A 20838-nucleotide genomic window follows, 5' to 3' on the forward strand; every position below is an offset into this window, starting at 1 on the left:
GACCTAGGCGACTTCTCTTCTCAATGACAATACCTCCTGCTGCACTGAAGGTCCTTTCTGACAGGACACTTGAAGCGGGGCAGGCCAGAAGTTCTATTGGGATAGCTCAGGCCACAGGTCAAGCCTGCACACCCAGTAGTCAAGGGGTTCATCGCTCCTAAGAGTGTCGATATCTGCAGTTAAGGCGAGGTAGTCTGCTACCTGTCGGTCGAGTCATTCTCTGAGGGTAGAGGGCTGTGGCGATGCAAAGCTCTGCATGTCCTCCATCAACAACACGTCTGTAAAGCGTCCTGTCCTTGCCGGTGTGGTCATGGTAGGAGGAGGACTACTTTCACCTCTTCCCCTGTTAGATTCTCGTTGTGCTGTGACATTACCCTTATACGCTGTGTAAAGCATACTTTTTAATTTATTTTGGAACTGCTGCATCCTTTCCGATAATACGGTAAGATTTCAGGCACTTTCTGCATATACCGGGGGTCTAGTAGCATGGCCACCCAGTACAGGTCGTTCTCCTTCAGCCTTTTTATACGAGGGTCCCTCAACAGGCACGACAGCATGAAAGACCCCATTTTCACAAGGTTGGATGCCGAGCTACTCATGTCCCGTTCCTCGTCCTCACTGATCTCACTGAAGGTCTGTTCTTCCCCCCAGCCACAAACAACACCACGGGTACCAGATAGGTGACAACAAGCACCCTGGGTTGGTCCAACCCTGCTGTGGTTGGTCTTCCTCCTCCTCAAAGCCACATACCTACTCTGACTCCTCTTCCTCAGACTCCTCTTCCAGTGTTGCCGCAGGTCCAGCAAGCGATGCTTATAAGGCTGTTTCTGGTGGTGATGATGGTGACCACAACTCTTCCTCTTAACGCTCATCTACGGCCTGATCCAGCACTCTTCGCAGGGCACGCTCCAGGAAGAAAACAAATGGGATGATGTCGCTGATGGGGCCTTTGGTGCGACTGACTAGGTTTGTCACCTCCTCAAAAGGATGCATGAGCCTACAGGCATTGCGCATGAGCGTCCAGTAACGTTGCAAAAAAATTCCCAGCTCTGCAGAGGCTGTCCTAGCACCCCGGTCATACAAATACTCGTTGACGGCTTTTTCTTGTTGGAGCAGGCGGTCGAACATTAGGAGTGTTGAATTCAAACGTGTCGGGCTGTTGTAAATCAAGCGCCTCACTGGCATGTTGTTTCACCGCTGAATATCTGAAAAGTGTGCCATGGCCGTGTAGGAACGCTTGAAATGGCCACACACCTTCCTGGCCTGCTTGATGACGTGCTGTAAGCCTGGGTACTTATGCACAAAGCGTTGTACGATCAGATTCAACACATGTACCATGCATGGCACATGTATCAACTTGCCCAAATTTAATTCCGCCAACAAATTGCTTCCGTTGTCACACACCACTTTGCCGATCTCCAGTTGGTGCGGAGTCAGCAAATGATCCACCTGTGCGTTCAGGGCGGACAGGAGTGCTGGTCCGGTGTGACTCTCTGCTTTCAGGCAAGTCAACCCCAAGATGGCGTGACACTGTCGTATCCGGGATGTGGAATAGCCCCTGGGGATCTGGGGGTGTGCAGTTGATGTGGAGAAAGACGCAGCAGCAGAAGAGGACTCAGCCGAGGAGGTTAGCGAAGAGGGTGGAGTAGGAGGAGTAGAGGAGGTGGCAGCAGGCCTGCCTGCAAGTCGTGGCTGTGTCACCAACTCCTCTGCAGAGCCACAAATTCCATGCTTGGCAGTCGTCAGCAGGTTTACCCAATGCGCAGTGTAGGTGATATACCTGCCCTGACCATGCTTTGCAGACCAGGTATCAGTGGTCAGATGGACCCTTGCCGCAACACTGTGTGCCAGACATGCCATGACTTCCTTTTGCACAGTACAGATTGGGGATTGCCTTTTGTGAAAATAAATTTCGGCCGGGTACCTTCCACTGCGGTGTCCCAATAGCTACAAATTTTTTGAAGGCCTCAGACTCCACCAGCTTGTATGGTAAAAGCTGGCAGGCTAAGATTTCCGACAAGCCAGCTGTCAGACGCCGGGCAATGGGGTGACTCTATGACATTGGCTTCTTACGCTCAAACATGTCCTTGACAGACACCTGACTGTGGGCAGATGAGCAGGAACTGCTCAAGGCGAGAGGCGAAGTGGCGGGTGGTTGAGAGGGGGCAAGGAGGACAGCAGTGGTTGACGTGGCTGAAGATGCTGGACCAGGAGGAGGATGGTGGCTTTGAGTTTGTGTGCTGCTTGTACTCATGTGTTGATCCCATAGGCGTTTGTGATGTGAGATCATGTGCCATCGCAAAGCAGTTGTACCTAGGTGGGTGTTGGACTTCCCACGACTCAGTTTCTTTTGGCACAGGTTGCAAATGGCATCGCTGTTATCAGAGGCAGACACACAAAAAAAATGCCACACTGCTGTTCTTTGCAATGACGGCATTATGGTGGTGGCAACAGCATGCGTTGATTGGCGTGCTGTCTGGCTGACCCCGAGTGCTGATACATGCTGTCTGACTGTGCCACTAGCTCCTTGCGACGACCACCCCCTGCTTCCAACTCGTCTCCTCCTCCTCTCTGTCTCCCCATCTGAACTTTCCCCCTGTTCTTCTTCTCTTAGAGCGGGCCCCCACGTGACATCCACAGACACATCATCATCATCAACCGCTTCACTTGTATCTGACAACTCAGCAAAGGAAGCAGCAGCGGGTACATCATCATCATTATCACACCGTACATCCATGTGTGTAATGCTGCCTGATTGAGACATATCCCTGTTATCTACATCCTCTGGAAATAATGGTTGCGCATCACTCATTTCTTCCAACTGATGTGTAAATAACTCCTCTGACAGATCAAGTAGCAGCTGTGGTGCTAGTGTTGGTGGTAGCGGCAGGCGGGCGAGTGGTAACTTGAGAGGTGCCCGAAGCTGAGCTGGAGGAGGATGGTGAGTCAAGGTTCCAAGCGGAAGCTGTAGAAGATTGGGTGTCCTGTGTTAGCCAGTCAACTAAGTTAGGCCGGACAAGAAGCGGAGCGGTAAGGGGAGGCTGCTCATGAAGAGGGTTTTGGATGTGAAGGGACAGGTGAGGTAGGGGTTAAGGCACGGAGGAGGGATTCAGGAAAGGACACGTGTCGCCATGCGAACGGGGGGGGGGGGGGGTGGCTATGGGTCAGAGCGGAGGTGGGGTCAGTGGCATTCGGCCAGGAGGAAGCAAACGAGCAGGATTATGGCGGCGCCGGCTTGGTCTGTGGAGGAGATGTTGGAGGGGCTGCACAGGGAGGCGGAGGTGCGGGGGCCTGGCTGGTTCAGGAGCAGGTTGGTGTGTATGTTATAGCTCCTGCTCCTGCAGCTACCCCCACTGTACGGGCTGTCCGGCCGCGGCGGGGTGTCCCACCGGCGCGCCTTAGCCCTGAAAGCACCCCCAGGGTCCGAGTAGGGAGCCCCTCAAGGGACCCTCCGCGGCGGAGAGGGTCTGCTCAGTCTTCTGCAGGGCTCTCTCATCGCAGGAGGAATCCCACTACACGGCGGGGCCCAGAGCAGAGCGGGACGCCCCTTCCCCCGCTCTCTGCTGCCAGTCTTGGGGACGCAGGACCAGGAACGGTGGATCGGCCCAGTCCAAGTCCCAGCGGGCGGTCTACTCAGCTGTGTGATGAGATCCATGTGCTTCGGGCTGCACAGAGTGGGGGAGAAGAGCTGTGCAGGCCCAGTGAAGTTCCAGGCAGAGGTGGAGCCGTGTCAGCGTGCCAGAGGCCTGCCAGCATCATCCAGAGGGCTGTGCAAGTCATCCGGGAGGAGGTACTGTCGACGTCCAGGAGCAGCGCCGAAGGAGAGTCCGTGCAGCGGGAGTCAGGATCAGCGGCAGCGGGAGTCACAGAGCCCGTGGTGCCTGGTGAGACTACTTGGGGTCCCTTGTTAGCGCAGGGCTTCCCGGCGGGAAGTGCTGGGGGGGTGGCCATGGGTGAGTTAGGAAAAGGGTTGGGGCAGTTGTTGGGGGGATTGGCGGCTTGGTTGTCTAGTCTGGGGTCAGTAGGTGTGTCACCATTGCCGGCGTGGGGGGTGCTGCCAGGACCGATAGCCGGGTTGTGCGGAGGGTCGGTGTCGGTGGAGACTCAGGTTGGGGGGGAGGAGGAGGTGCAGAGGTTGGATGACAGAGCGCGTGGGGAAGTGTATGTGTGCTTTGAGGGCCCTTTGGGGGCCCATTTGAAGCAGGAGGTTAAGGAGAAGATCTGGAAAGGGAAGTATGTGGAGATATTTTCACTGCTCCCCTTGGAACGGTTTAATTTGGATAGGGGCAAGAAGGAAGAGGGGAAAAAAAGAGGAGGAGGAGAAGCGGCGGCATAGGTTGATTCCCCGCTCATTTGCAAATTGGCTACAGGTGTTTGCCATATTAGCAAGTGTCATTGGGGAAAGGTCCCCAAAATGTTGTTCAGCGTTGTTCTGTTACCAGGATGCTATAGGGGAGGTGTATCGGGTGTATGGCGGTGTGGGGTGGCTTTGCTACGACGAGCAGTTTCGGCAGCGTAAGGCGGTTAGGTCAGATATATACGGTGGGACCACAAGGACATCGGGTTGTGGTTGAAGGTGACGGCACCGCCTAGGGCGGGGCAGTCCTTTCGGGGTGAGCCCGGGGGGTCGTCTCGGGGAGCATTGGCGGCAGCATCGGCAAAGGGGTTGTGTTTCCTCTTTAATGAGGGAAGCTGCAGATTCGGTGCTAAGTGCAAATTCAAGCACGAATGTACAGTGTGTGGGGGGTCCCATGGAGCTAGCCGGTGCTTTAAGGGGGGAAGACAGAGGGGCGGTGATGGCGTTGGAAAAGGGTCCGACACCGGTGCGGGTGGAAGAGATGCAGGAGTTTCTAGATAGGTACCCGGACTGGGCGGCGGCCAGGTTGTTGGGGGATGGTTTTCGGTTTGGTTTTCGCATTCCTTCGGTGGTAATGGCAGGGCCTATGGTTCATGAAAATCTTAAGTCTGCGCTTGATCATGCAGTGGTGGTGACTGAAAAGTTAATGAAGGAGGCAGAATTGGGTGGATGGCGGGCCCATTCAGGGCGCCACCGCTTCCGAACCTTAAAGTGTCTCCGCTGGGGGTGGTGCCAAAGAAGGAGCCGAACAAGTTTCGGCTCATTCATCATTTGTCTTACCCGAAAGGGGCGTCGGTCAATGATGGTATAGATCCCGAACTTTGTTCGGTAGTGTATACGTCATTTGATGCGGCTGTTAAGTGGGTACAACGGTGTGGGCGGGGGGCGTTGTTGGCAAAAGTTGATGTTGAGGCGGCTTTTCGGCTGCTTCCAATTCACGTGGAGAGCATGGGTTTGTTGGGTTGTTGTTGGGGGGAGTATTTTGTGGATAGGTGTTTACCAATGGGGTGTTCTCTCTCGTGTGCGTACTTTGAGACTTTTAGCTCATTTTTGGAGTGGGTGGTGGTGGAAGTTTCGGGTTGTTCTTCGGTTATTCAGTCTGGGGCCTGCGAATTCTCGGGTCTGTTCTTTGTTGTTGTACACGGTGCAGTCGGTTTTTGCGTGTTTTGGGGTGCCGTTAGCGAGGGAGAAGACGGTGGGTCCAGTGACGGAATTGTGTTTCCTGGGGATCGTGATAGACACTGAGAGGATGGAGTGTAGGCTTCCGGAGGACAAGTTACTGAATTTGCGGCAGGAAATTGATAGGGCCATAGTGCGGGATAAGATTAGGTTGAGGGATCTACAGTCGTTGTTAGGGAAGCTTAATTTCGCATGTCAGATTATGCCGATGGGTAGAATTTTCTGTAGAAGGTTGGCCGCCGCTACATCTGGAGTGTCTGCGCCTTATCACTTCATTAGGTTGCGGAAGGAGTTAAAAGGGGATTTAAGGGTTTGGGCGGAGTTTTTGGGTCAATATAATGGGCGGACATTGGTTATGGGGGAGGTTTGTGATACTGCAGATTTTGAGTTGCATACGGACGCGTCTGGGGGAGTGGGTTTTGGCGCTTATTGTCAAGGGCAATGGTGTGCGGGCGGGTGGCCGGAGTCGTGGGTGGTATGGGGTTGGGTGAAGAATATTGCATTGTTAGAGTTGTTTCCCATTGTCATGGCGGTTGTGTTGTGGGGGAGGTTTGAAAATAGGAAGGTGCGTTTTCATTGTGATAATTTGGGGGTAGTTCAGGCTATCAACAGTTTATCTGCATCTTCTCCTCCAGTGGTTAGGCTTTTGCAGTTTCTGGTATTGCGTTGCTTGTCAATGAACGTGTGGTTGGTGGCAGAGCATGTCGCTGGAGTGTCTAATTCTGTGGCGGATTCTCTTTCTCGTTCACAGTGGGAATGTGGGTGAATCGTTTCATTGCAGGTGTGGCTTTTGGGTTCAGGCTGCAGGTATTGGTGGATTTGACAGGTTTTTGAGTTTTTTTTGTGCGGCAGGTTTTAAAAGGCTGGCCGGTGTCTTTTGATTTATTGGTTCAGATGGGTGAGAAGTTGAGCGTTGTCTGTAGCTCTGGATGGGAGTTAGGGTTGTTTAGGGCGGCATTTGCCTTAGCGTTTTTTGGGGCATTCAGATTGGGGGAGTTAGTGAGCGGCAGTGTCAACCGTGCGGGGGGGGGGTTGACGAGTGAGGATGTGGAGTTAGGCGAGGATAAGATTATGGTTCGGATTCGTAGGTCGAAAACTGATCAGGAGGGCAGAGGGCAACAGTTTACATTGTTTTCTGTTCCTGAGTGTGGTATGTGCCCAGTTCAGTGTGTGGGGAGGTATCGGTTGGGTATTGGGAGGGATTCTTTGCCATTTTTCGACATGAGGATGGTTAGTTTTTGTCCAGATTTCAATTCTTGGCTGTTTTTAAGAAATGTTTGAAGGCTTTGGGGGTTCAGGATAAGGAGTATTCCGGACATTCGGTTAGGATTGGTGCTGCGACTGAAGCGACCAGATTAGGGGTCAGTGATGAGGTAATTATGAGGATCGGGCGTTGGGAGTCGGTACGATTTAGATCTTATGTTAGGCTGGGCTTTTTGTAGTTGTGGTGCAGTGGGTAGGGGTTGTGTTAATTGTGTTTTTTGTTTGTTTGCAGGTTTTCCGGCAGCCTTGGTGTGGATTTTAGGACATTCCTATGTTTTTTGGGGGGCGCTCAGAGCAGATGTGAGGCCGAATGGTCGCCAGCTTGGGTTGAGTTCTGAGGTGGCTACGGTTAGGTGGTTAGGGGTTAGAGGGATGTTATGGGGAGGGTGTGTTGCGGGAGGTGCAGCGGTTTGCTCGGTTGAATCGGCCTCCGGATGTGTTGGTGCTCCATGTTGGGGGCAATGACTTGGGGAGGCGTCCATTTAGGGAGTTGATACAGGATGTGAAGTTTGACCTGTTGAGGATCTGGGCGTTGTTCCCCGGTGTGGTTACGGTTTGGTTGGACATCGTGCCGCGTAAGTCATGGAGGGAGGCAAGGTCTGTGGAGAGCATTAATAAGGCCCGGATGAAGGTGAATAGGGCAGTGGGCCGGTTTATGGCAAAGAATGGGGCTGTGGCGGTGCGGCATGAAGAGTTGGAGAAGGGAGTTGGTGCATTTTGGAGAATGGATGGGGTGCATCTGAATGCGGTGGGGGCGGATTTGTGGTCATTGGGGATCCAGAATGGAGTGGAGATAGCGTTACGGATGTGGAGGGACGCGCAGGCTTGAGGAAGTCAATCTGCGCGTTCTTGGAGGCGGGGGAGGTCCTTGAAGTAGAAAAATATGGTGGTATCTGAGGATGGGAGGGCACCGCGGGAGGGGCTGGACTCTCATGGAGGAGCTGGGATTAACGAACTAGGCGTCCATCAGTTGCTGCCTCCCAGCTGGGTTCAACGGCTGGGGGCAAGATAGAGTCGCAGTTTTTTCCCCGGTGTTTATGAGGCTATTGGGGCTTCTAGGACCTCCCTCGTCATTGGTTAATTTATTGTTAAGTTAATTATGTTATGTATTTATTCAATAAACGGCTGCTGTGGCCGATTAAATCTGAGCAGTAGTGTCGTGTGTTTATTTAGGGGAAGTGGGGAACGAGTCAGGTAAAGTATAAGTATAAGGGGCCGAACATAAGCCAATTCCCTCTTCATGTCCTCAGAACTTTTTGAGTTCAGGGTACGTGGCCTCTGAACACTGGGCATTATTCTAGGGCCAAAGGGAATCACAGCACCATGACGGCCCCTGCGGGGTGGCCTGCCTCTGCCTGTCTTTTTTTTTTTATTAGTTTAGTTGTACTATGCGTGCATGCTACTGTGACACCAGATATGAGTGGCACTGTGCACTGGCAGAAGTTGGCAAAGTAGACGCTGTAGGCCTGACACACACGCTTGCAGACCACTAACTGCTATTCTATTAAAGTCAAAATTTTATTTTTTATTTTTTTATGTAATATACTCTGACACCAGATGGAAGTTGCACTGGTGACACTCTGCACTTGCAGGGCCTGAAACACACACGCTTGTAGGCAACTGACTGCTATTCTATTACAGTCCAAAAAGGGTTTTTTTTTTATATATGAGTGGTGGCACTGGGAAAGTTGGCACAGTATACGCTGTGAGCCTGAACAGGCAACACACGCTGGCAGGCAACTGCAATTAGATTACACAGGAAAAAAAAAAAAAAAAGCAGACTGATGTACTAGCCCTAAAAAGGGCTTTTTGGGGTGCTGTCCTTACAGCAGAGATCAGATGAGTCTTTCAGGACACTGGAATACACTTGCCTAGCTATCGATTTCCCTATTAAATCAGCAGCAGCTACACTGTCCCTCCTCTCACTTAGGCCTCATGCACACGACAGTATTTTTTAACGTCCCGCAAAACGTGGTTCCGTTGTTCCGTGATCCGTGGCCGTTTTTGCTTCCGTTGTGCTTCCGTGTGTCCGTGTTCCTGTTTTTTTTGCGGCCCGTCAGAAATCCTGGAATGGTTAAAAAAATTTCATTTTAATATCTCCACCCAGGATACTGGTATAAATGAAGGGCACCTGAGTATGCTTTTGTGGCCATTTTCTGTAGTCTTTCCAGAGTACAGAGGTTATTTTGGCTGCTTCTCTTTGCTGTATCACCATGTCGGATTCAGAGGAAGAGGTCTTGGTGCATTGGCTCGTTTCTCGGCAATGGGGTCCGCGCCCTCCTTTGTTGAATGAGGAACCGAGTAGAAGGCGACGATTTTGGGTCCATCCGATTGTTTCACAATACTACCGGAAAGGACACTTCCATACCCTATACCAAGATCTGCGGCTGCATCCAGAGAAGTTCTATTCCTTCTGTCAGATGTCAGTCACTACATTTGATCGCTTGCTGTCGTCTCTACGTACTGTCCTTACCTTCATGGACACCAATATGAGGCGCAGCATTACTCCTGAGGAAAGGCTCATCGTCACGTTGAGGTAAGCAGTATAGTACTTGTAAAGTTTAAACTGTAATGTGCAGTGCTTGTGTCAGGAGGAACATGTGCTAGAAAATGGCTGCTGTGAGACATGTGCTACTGTTTGCTGAATTAACCTTAGTTTTGCCTTATTTTTTTTTTGGTTGTGTTGCTTTCTGTTTTACCCCTTCAATACCTGCAACATATGACTCCTTTTTTGTTTTTAAATAAATTTTATGGGCTTGTTTGAAACGTGTGTTCAGCTAACGGGCTCCAGACACTCCATGATTCCTCTGCAGTCGCCGGTAGTTTGTAGAAAATGTTGTTTTTAGTCAGTCAGTCAGCCATGTTACAGCAGGCTGTAACCTGCCTGTCTGACTGTTTTTTGGGGGGAATTTTCCTCAATTACAGGTGTCTGCGGTTGCTTTTTGGAGTGTGTGAAAGAATTGGGTCACTCTGTCAGGATCTCTATCGGCGTGTACCACCCTATTAGAAGTCTATATCCCAGTTTGTTCACTATTCTGTCGGATTGTGCTGCTGCCAACCCCTGAGATTTCCATCTAACGTCCTCCTTATGCCTATTGCTCTCATAGTTTTAACCTTGCACAGGACTATCTGCATTTTAAAGGGTCTAAACACAGTTGATGTAAAATAGTTGTGGTAGTACTGACCCCACCCCAATTGCTGTTTTAGTTTGCTGTGTATTCCCGTTTTATATTTTATTAAGTTTATTCAACCATGGACATGTTGCAGTGATGGCGAGCCGTTTTCAGACAGAGTTGCGACTGATCAACCCACATCCGTCAATTTTAATGCCAAATGCCCACAAGTCAATTTTGCATGAATACTGTAGTACAATATAGTTGGACCTTTTTGGTTAAAATCATTTTGATCCAAATGAATGTTTAAATTCCATGCTGCCTGTAGTTTTCATAGTGTGCCTTCTGCTGATGAATATATGAGATTCAGCGGTCACTGGGACCAGAGTGTGGCTTTTTGTCACCTCACTGACTGATTATTTTGATAAAACATACATTTTAATGATTCATTTTAAAATATTTATTTTCACTCTAAATTCCTAAGATTTAAAATTCCTCAGAACTTGGAGAGATGGGAATTATATCTAATACTGATACATGAATTTGTTCCCTACTGGGGTGCCTGATATCTCCTCAGGACTATCCCCCTTCTTTTCATGTATCCTACTACTTTCAAGTCAAACTGTTTTCTATACCAACTATTTATTTCGCTGTGTATACTATCTCCCCTGTTGGGGTTCCCTTCTCTCCAATTCTGAACTAAAACCAGTGTTACTCCTGCATCCCTACATGTTTCGCCGTATCAACGGCTTCTTCAGGGGATGGCGTGCAGTGCTGATGAATGCTCTGTAAAGTCTAGGGTCTATATTTGTTAACCCTCGACTTTACAATGGGTGTGGGCGCACACAGAGGGCCTGGAGTGCCGCCTCTGGCACCTGTCCCATAGGTTACACACCACTACACATAGGGTGTTTACAATCAGGTAGTGTATACAACATTATACAAGAATCCTGATTCGGTTGTTCCCTTACATTTGTTTTGTTTTTTTCTCAACAGATTCCTTGCCACTGGGAGCTCTTTTGCATCCCTGCATTTTGAGTTTCTTTTAGGAACCTCGACGATCTTGAGAATTGTACGACACACTTGCCTATGTCTTGTGGCAGCAACTCCGAGAGACGGTGATGCCGCAGCCCAAGGTGGACGATCGCTGAGGGCTTCCAAAATTCTGCGCAGTTCCCAAACTGCATTGGGGCAATGCACCAGGATTCACGAGGCTTCCTCTTCTGTAGACTTTGAAGATCTTTCAACGTCTTCAGATTTGGGTTTGGAAAGGACCCTGCATAGACGACCAGGGACTGCAGGCATTGCACTTCGGGAACTCTATGCAGACTACTTTCACAGCCCAGAGGGACGCTATTCGTGGCAGTTTTTGAAATCTTCTGGGCTCTTTAGTTTTTTTTTATTTTGTAGATAGATTACTTTAAATTATTGTGGTAGTTGAGTGTAGGGACTCGCAAGATAATGAGGACCCTTGACGTGGGCTTGCGGGCTGAGATTTTGTGGACATCACATATTTTTTACGGTTATAACAACAATATAAATGATGCCTTTGTCTAAATGTAAATAGACTCAAACATCTTTATATTTCTAGTCTATTGTCCACAACATTTTCTAATACCTCCTCCTCCAAGTACTGAAAATTAAAGGTGTGGAGCCTCATAATAAAGTGTTGCTTTGGGAGATACTGTGTGTGTGTTTTTTTTCTTAGAATACAATTATTAAAGGTAAAAGAATTGTGCAATGTAGCAAATAAAAAACAGACACATTTTTGGTGCAAGAAAGTATTTTAAGCAAAATATTTTGCCAAACCAACGGTAAGTTAGGACAATGCTTTGCCCATTAAGCACCAAACAATTTTAAAACATAAAAACAATAAGCTAACACACAAATCAAAGATCTAGAAGGTCCTGGGTAAATGACCCCGCAGCAAAGGAGGACCGTGGCCTTCCCTAGGCCTTCTGTGGTGGGACAGGTTGCAAACTGCCCAGGTAAATGGCCTGAGCCACCCCTTGTATTTGGCCATGGGGTGGGCCGTACTGGGGGTGTGGGGCAAAAGAAGGCGCATGGGTTGGTTGACTTGGAATGGGAAAGTGTCCAGGTCTTGGAGGCTGGCCGGCATTTTCAAGTTCATTCTTCCATGCGTTTAATTTGGCTAGAATGTCCCCATGATTTGGCAGCGCACACATTTTCATCACCACCGCAATGGAAGCAACACATTCATTTTGCTCATTTTCTGGGATCTTCTTCATTAGTGGCCCTAATCCCCTGAGCATCTTTTCCTCAACTCCATCACTCCGCCTCTGGGCCAGAAAATCAATGACGCGTGCGTCAATAACCTCACGACTCTCTGGCACAGAGGTGGAGGGAGGGACTTGGCGGCGACTGTCTTGGCTGCGGCTGTATGACCCGGGGTGGACTGGAGAGTGGTTGTGGGGCCTGGGCCTGTGAAGATTCCTCTGGATCCCCTGTCGGCGTCGGTGCGGGACTTGTTTCCGGCGAAAACATTGCCGGAGTTTCACTTCCTGACGATTCCGATTCGTCCGAGGGTTCCAGACTGTCCACAGTACTGTTTTTGAAAGTAAAAAAACAACACAATTAGATCATTTAAGTTAAACATTTCAGAATTACCTCATTGATATTAGGTGTAACCAGCCGTGTATATACAAGATATATACGGAGTGGCTCCATACACCAAAATTATGAGTTTACACAATGAACACAAGCATCTATGTGAATAGTGCGATTCCTACTGAACATCCTATTTAAATGCCACGATGGGCCAAAACTTGTAAAGGGCTAATGGTAATGTATTGGAAAAACATTGTTTGCCTGTTGGAGCTGTCCAGCGTCAGAAGAGGAATACTCATTCAAGGGCCAAAACCAGTGCGGATATTCACGCCATCTCAACAGTATGTGGCCTGCTGCACCCATACCCACATACAAGATGTAATGTTTAACTTGTTGAACTTCTTTTACGGCCAACAATTAACATGTACTAGGCCACAATTGAACATGCTGAGAGTAGTCGTTTGGAGACGGCTGGTCAAGCCTTCTTGGAACCTCATTTTAAACCATTATCACAGGATTCTGTGGTTGGCATTTTAGAGGAGCAATCCAAGGAATCAATGTTGTGGCTGGTGCAATACAATAAAACCAATATAAATGACATGGGCAATATCTAATGGGTATCAAATCTCTAAACGTAAATTGTTTAAAAAAAAAGTAGATATGAGGAAAATATTACAGCACCCTCTAAAGGTAAAAATGATACACTAATCAGGACTCCCTTAAAAACGGGAGACATGTGCACATTTTTCAGAACAACTGACCTATCCCGAGGATATGTTCCTCAGAATTTATTGTTGTATGACCAACAGGCGTAAATCATGCAGAACATCTGTATGATGAGATAATGCGTGCAGTGCGCACATGGCTTGTCGCTGCGAAAAACATTATCAGATTGAAAACATCTATGTTCCTTGTCCAGCCAAAAATTGGTGCAACAGGAACAAAACAGAGAGGGGAGGTGCTATGTGCGCACTACACGTGTCGTCTCATCATACAGCTCATCAGCGGGATTGACTGGTGTGACTCCTCCACATAAATGATGGACACAACCAACACCAGGCATGTACAAAATGTTGCCCACCATCTGATGCACAACGACAACTCCAAGCAGGACTGGTTAACTTACAGCTATTCAGGCATGCTTGGCGTTTAACTAGAAAAAAAAAAGGATGGAGTAATTTTGTACATGGCAGCCCTAAAGAAAGTATATGTCTTTAATAGTACAACTTAAATGAACCCATTACTTTTGTGTACACTTTAGGTGAGCCATAGACAAACGTAACTTTCCGCTAAATGTGAAATGGAACTACAAACCAAAATATACTTACAGCCTCAAGTCCATAACCGGTTTTAAAAACCTCAACTGGGCAGTGTAGATGTAGGGCCTCTTCCTGGAGGTACCCTCTCCACTCCGGCCTTTACTGGATACCTCACGCCAAAATTGGTCGCGGCAACTGGCCCACCGAGTTTTAGTTTGTTTCACTGTCCAAAAATGACAGAAAAACTAATTGATCACCAATTTAAAAATGACCCCCAAACAAATCTGAAAATGACATTTGTTTGAAACGGAAAAAAAAGGGGAAAACAATTTAACATCTAAAATGGACAGAATAAGCAGCACATGGTACAGTCCAGCAGGTGTCTGGATACTAATGAAGAAGAACAAGATGAAGGAGACTAGTCGTGTAAGCCATGTGGCCTAAAAAAACTAACAATATGTGAAGGTGACAACTATAAGATGCTCAAATACAAGGACATGTGTCAGCAAAAAAAAGGGCACAAACGTGATTATATACATGAGTACTGTATGCTGGAGCAAAGGGAGGGACAGCCATTTAAATATAAAAATGGTGTTGTATGGTGTCTAATAGACGTCACTTTAACAAACTATGTTCAGCCCTTTATGGAAAATGAAGCTGGACCCCAAAAATAAGACTATTGGGACCTCAGGGATTAAAAAAAGACATCTTGTTGGCACCCAGAGGGCAAGGACAGCACAACTACATTGCTCTCACTTACCTAATTCGGCACGGCCTCGGCTATCTGCTTTGGCCCATTCGTTTTTGCGCAGGCTACGGGCCACCTGCTCCCACGCAGCATCCTTTCTTGTTCTATCCAAGTACACATTACTGCGGGTATCCCATATCTCTGGCCTCTCCTGGACCAGTGTGATTAATTTATCCACATTCCAGCGAGGCATTGTGGCAGACTAATTAATGTAATGGCTGCCTCACCACACTGAGAATCTTCCAGACACAGGTGGCTAGAAATTAGCATAACCTGTGACCCTAAACCCTAGGGTCTAAGTTTACACAATGATGACGAATAGGGGGCGGACCGAACATCGCATATGTTCGCCCGCCGCGGCAAACGCGAACAAGCTATGTTCGCCGGCGAATAGTTCGGGACATCTCTACTGCAGTTTGCAGACCGCATAATGGATACGTTCCTGTGCAGGAGGGTTATTCTGAGCCGTCTAAGTATATCCTTAATCTCTGAACTAAGAGCTCATAAACACTTATTTAAGCCATATTCTTATCACTTTGAAAATAATTGCACTATAATGAGTGTTTATGAGCTTTTAGAAGTTCAGAGATAAGATTATACATAGCCTCCAGCTGAGCTCCCTGAAAGGACGCCGTGTAGACAGAGAGCCTGCTACTTTGCAAATGCTGTACAGAGAAAGGGGCTGAACATCTTTAATAAAGAGCCATTTAAAATAGGCTTTTTATCCCAAAATTAGTACAATGCAATAATAATAATAAAAATTCTCTCAAAAGTGTCCATAGCCTTTGAACTATTTATTTTCAGTGTATGCTGGAGACCATTTTTCAGCATTGTCTCTCAGCTAAATTGAATGTAAAACGTAAAAATTCATTAATTTAGAAAAAAATAATTGTAGTTATGTAATAAGACTCTGTTCTATGAAGATGATTATAAGGGAATTAGCATGAAGAGGTTAAGTCATTGCCGGAATGAATGCCCTCACCATTGCCTGGTTACTAACAGAGTTGGTTTCATTTTACATTCCTTGCCAAAAACATCCGTCTGTTTCTGTTTCTAACAAGGAGCAGTATCGTTTCTCCCGTCTCCCCGCCTCTCAGCACTGACGGTGGGGACTATATAAAAGCGCGGTGATCACTGGGTTCTATTCAGAAAGTTTCTTCTCCAAATCTCAGAGAACACAAGGACAGGAGACGTGACAAAATGAGGTAAATACTCTCACTTTTTCCTAATTGTTTTGTTTATTAACCTTCAAGATGCCGCAATTATAGGGCAGTACTTTATACCTTGTCAAGTTACAGCTACAGTTGCAAGAAAAAGTATGTGAACCCCTTGGAATGATATGGATTTCTGCACAAATTGGTCATAAAATGTGATTTAATCTTCATCTAAGTCACAAAAATAGACAATCACAGTCTGCTTAAACTAATAGCACACAATGAATTAAATGTTACCATGTTTTTATTGAATACACCATATAAACATTTACAGTGTAGGTGGAAAAAGTATGTGAACCCCTAGACTAATGACATCTCCAAGAGCAAATTAGAGTGAGGTGTCAGCCAGCTGGAGTCCAATCAATAAGATGAGATTGGAGGTGTGGGTTACAGCTGCCCTATAAAATACATACACCAGTTCTGGGTTTGCTTTTCACAAGAAGCATTGCCTTATGTGAATGATGCCTCGCACAAAAGAGCTCTCAGAAGACCTACGATTAAGAATTGTTGACTTGCATAAAGCTGGAAAGAGTTATAAAAGTATCTCCATAAGCCTTGCTGTTCATCAGTCCACGGTAAGACAAATGGTCTATAAATGGAGAAAGTTCAGCACTGCTGCTACTCTCCCTAGGAGTGGCCGTCCTGTAAAGATGACTGCAAGAGCACAGCGCAGACTGCTCAATGAGGTGAAGAAGAATCCTAGAGTGTCAGCTAAAGACTTACAAAAGTCTCTGGCATATGCTAACATCCCTGTTAGCGAATCTATGATACGTGAAACACTAAACAAGAATTGATTTCATGGAAAGATACCACAGAGGAGGCCACTGCTGTCCAAAAAAACATTGCTGCATGTTTACAGTTTGCACAAGAGCACCCGGATGTTCCACAGCAGTACTGGCAAAATATTCTGTGAACAGATGAAACCAAAGTTGAGTTGTTTGGAAGAAACACACAACACTATGTGTGGAGAAAAAGAGGCACAGCATACCAACATCAAAACCTCATCCCATTTGTGAAGTATGGTGGGGGGGCATCATGGTTTGGGGCTGCTTTGCTGCATCAGAGCCTGCACGGATTGCTATCATCAAAGGAAAAATAAATTCCCAAGTTTATCAAGACATTTTGCAGGAGAACTTAAGGCCATCTGTCCACCAGCTGAAACTCAACAGAAGATGGGTGTTGCAACAGGACAACGACCCAAAGCATAGAAGTAAATCAACAACAGAATGGCTTAAACAGAAGAAAATACGCCTTCTGAAGTGGTCCAGTCAGAGTCCTGACCTCAACCCGATTGAGATGCTGTGGCATGACCTCAAGAAAGCGATTCACACCAGACATCCCAAGAACATTGCTGAACTGAAACAGTTCTGTAAAGAGGAATGGTGAAGAATTACTCCTGACTGTTGTGCATGTCTGATCTGCAACTACAGGAAACGTTTAGTTGAAGTTATTGCTGCCAGAGGAGGTTCAACCAGTTATTAAATCCAAGGGTTCACATACTTTTTCCACCTGCACTGTGAATGTTTACATGGTGTGTTCAATAAAAACATGGTAACATTTAATTCTTTGTGAGTTATTAGTTTAAGCAGACTGTGCTTGTCTATTGTTGTGACTTAGATGAAGAGCAGATCACATTTTATGACCAATTTGTGCAGAAATTCATATCATTCCAGAGGGTTCACATACTTTTTCTTGCAACTGTATGACGAAGAAGCATGTATTGTAGATTCGGGTCGGTTGTGTAAGCAATTTCCACTTAAAGAGGACCTGTCACCTCTACTGACGTGTCGGTTCTAGTAACTGCATGCATCCCTCATTCAATAGCTATTCTGGAGCATTGTGCTGTTCCAGCTTTATTCTTCTATTTTACTAATTGCTGTGTTCGCATTATCCTGTCATTTATTATGTTGTGTAACGCTGCCACCCTGTGGTTATTCTTATAATTCATTTATAGTGTGTTATGTAAATTTCCATTGCAATGCTCTCCTCCCTTTTTTGTGACATCACATCCTCTGGAAGGTCCTTCGTACTTCCTCTTTGTTGCAGACTTCAAGATGGTGAGAGCAATTCTTTTTGACCTCTAATATCTCTAATATCCTCTAGCATACCCTGATTCCTGCATTTGTTTCCAAGCAAAGCAATCAATAAATTATCAAAGCTTCACCATTGTATTCTCCTCACTGGATTATCACATGCAACTGGTGCCTATATCTGGAGATATTAGTGAGTTCAGCTATCTACCATTGCTTGTACAGGGGCTATCACTCACAACCAATCAGGGGATTTTCTCTAACGTACATCTGTGGCAGAATAGTCAAAAAGAAGCTTAAATCTACTGTCTTGCATGTCTACACGCAGTCTGCCAGCGAGCTTAGAGCTGTCCGCCATCTTACACGCACGTGGCTTCATAAGCACAGTGCACAAGCTGGAATACCCTCTTAAAGAGACAGTACCGCTTAAACAGGAATAACATGTCCACAAGAGGCTTAGTGGATCTCTCAGTAACTGAACATACAGAAAGTCACCCTGCTCCCAAAAACACAGATATGCAGGAAGCAGAGTCCATGTTAACTGAAGAACAAGCAGTACGATCTAAACGTGTTATCAAGCCAACACAAAAGATCAGAGAGAACTTTGAGGCGACCAAAGAAGAGTTCAGTGACAATTTAAATGATTTATGGCAGAGAACTGAACACTATATAGCAGCTCTTTTACGATATAACAACGACCCAACAAAGTTAACCACAACGTTGAATCGCTTAACTAACTCCTATGTCCGCTATCAGCGACTCTCTGCTAAGTACATCACTTTCCTGAGCGACTCTGATTTTGACGAAGCCTCAGAGGAGCTGAGTGAGAGAAAGAATCTCCTTGAAGAGAAGGATGCCCTAGTACAAGATGCTAAGAGCAAGGCAGAACTCCGCATCGCACACTTACAGGAGGCAAGATCCCATCGGTCAACTTCAAGTAAACATACAAAATATACCCTTTGATCTTCCAAAACCTCTCGTTCCGGAAGGTCAGCCTTGCATGACAAGCTTATAGAAGTCCGGGCAGAAGCAGAGGAAGCTAGCGTAAGAATTTCCTTTGCTAAGAAGGAGGCGGAGATTACGAAGAAGAAAGCAGAAATGGAGGCTAAGAAAGCAGAAATGGAGGCTGAGACCGAAGCCCAGCTAAAGATCCTTCAGACAGAAAGGGAAGAAGCAGCTACCTTAGCTAAATTAAAGATCCTCGAGCAAGCATTAGGCCAAGGTACCGACCCAGACTGTTTCGTCCCAGGAGAAGAGGAAGACCCAGCCGACTGCACTGCCAGGTATGTGCTAAGGCAACCATCGCCTACTCCTCCTGTTAAATCACATGCACCAACGCCACTTCTAACTCACCAACTGGGCGAACCCCCAGAGTACCAGAAATCGTCACAACCCAGTAATAAGGTAATATCTAGCACCAAGCGGGCTGACCATCCAGAGACTAAACCGCAGCTTAATCCTTATGCCACATCCATCCTGATCAATCTCAACCTTATCTGCCAGAGCCCCTACATGCTCTAGAGACACCACAATGCAAAACAGCAATATGGAATGGGAGATCAGACATGTCAGACTTTTCCAGATACATGATGCGCAGGGAGCTGATTAACATTAGTCTCTCAAGGTATGATGACCGTGCCGAAAACTACAGGGCCTGGAAATCGACCTTTAAAGCAGTAATCGGTGATCTAAACCTCACTGCCATGGAGGAACTTGACTTGCTCATCAAATGGTTAGGCCCAGAATATGCAGAACGCATAAAGACATTAAGAGTGGTTCATGCTGGCCACTCAGAGGAAGGTCTCGCTGCAGCATGGGAGAGACTTGAACAGACCAATGGCAGTCCAGAAGCTATAGAAAGTGCCTTATTAAGGAGACTTCAAGCCTTCCCAAGGATAACTGGCAAAGACAATCGCAAACTCCAGGATCTGAGCGACCTACTAAAAGAACTTGATTTGGCAAAAATGGACCAACGTCTGCCAGGACTGAGTTACCTTTATACCGCCCATGGCGTCAATCCCATAGTGTCGAAACTACCACATGGCATGCAAGAGAAATGGGCAGACCAGGGCTCCAGATACAAGAGAGAACACAATGTGTCTTTTCCCTCTTTCTCTTATTTTACCAGATTCATCAGTGACCAAGCTCGGAAGAAGAATGACCCCAGCTTTGACTTCACTGAATCCACTCTACCTGCTTCATCCTCATGTTCAAGGTATGACAACACCACAAATAAACGTAGAGACTTAAGGGGGACAGTATCCGTTAGGAAAACCAATGTTCCACTCATTTCAACTTGCACTACTAGGAAGGAAGACTCTGTTCTCAAGGAAAATGACCCTAACCGCATGTGCCCCATCCATAAAAGACCTCATCCTTTAAAGGAGTGTCGTGGGCTCAGGGCAAGACCTTGCAAGAACGCAGAGAGATACTCAAAGAGCTTGGAGTGTGTTACAAGTGTTTTGCCTTATCAAATCATATGGCGAAAGACTGTAAGGTTAATTTCAAGTGTGCAGAATGCAGCAGCGACAAGCACGTTACAGCAATGCATCCTACCTTGCCTTCAGACAACGCACCATCTCAAGCTGTGACCAATGCCGTCGCACTTCATGGCGGGGAGCCACCAGCTCAAGAATTAGCTACAACTACTGTTTCCTCTTCCTGTATGGCGATTTATGGCAAGGAGGCTAATTCTAAGTACTGTGCAAAGGTGTGTTTTGTCAACGTTTACCCAGAAGGGCAATATGAAAGGGCCATCAGAATGTACGCAATTATTGATGAACAAAGCAATAGGTCTCTGGTAAAACCTAAATTCTTTGAGATTTTCGGCATAGCAGGAGAAGCAACACCATATACCCTCAACACTTGTTCTGGTCGTGTAGAGACTTATGGCAGAAGAGCCACTGGATACCTTATCTCCTCCATTGAAGGGAACGTTCATATACCCTTGCCAACGTTAATTGAATGCGACCAAATACCAGATGAAAGAGATGAAATTCCTACTCCAGAAGCTGCATACCATCATTCCCACTTGAAGCATCTAGCTAGTGAGATTCCCCCTATGGACATGAATGCTGACATCCTACTTCTGCTTGGGAGAGACATTC

General features: G+C 46.9%; 1 protein-coding gene and 1 long non-coding RNA gene across 2 annotated transcripts in view; one reads left to right on the top strand and one right to left on the bottom strand.

Moving 5' to 3' along the window:
- Nucleotides 1-11677: 11677 nt before the first annotated feature.
- On the bottom strand, nucleotides 11678-13945 carry LOC122942499. Its single transcript, XR_006390569.1, has 2 exons — nucleotides 13809-13945; nucleotides 11678-12478 (listed from the first exon to the last, which is right to left on the bottom strand). It is a non-coding gene; the product is annotated as an uncharacterized LOC122942499 (long non-coding RNA).
- Nucleotides 13946-15669: 1724 nt separating this feature from the next.
- The window catches only part of LOC122942487 (interferon-induced protein with tetratricopeptide repeats 5-like), a 36655-nt gene continuing 31486 nt past the window's right edge, over nucleotides 15670-20838 (top strand). The window contains exon 1 of the mRNA XM_044300141.1: nucleotides 15670-15692. Within this exon, the coding sequence (XP_044156076.1) occupies nucleotides 15688-15692 (5 nt within the window). The 5' untranslated portion in view covers nucleotides 15670-15687. The remainder of the gene's footprint in view (nucleotides 15693-20838) is intronic.

This window comes from Bufo gargarizans, chromosome 6, assembly GCF_014858855.1.
Source record: "Bufo gargarizans isolate SCDJY-AF-19 chromosome 6, ASM1485885v1, whole genome shotgun sequence".
Taxonomy (NCBI): domain Eukaryota; kingdom Metazoa; phylum Chordata; class Amphibia; order Anura; family Bufonidae; genus Bufo; species Bufo gargarizans.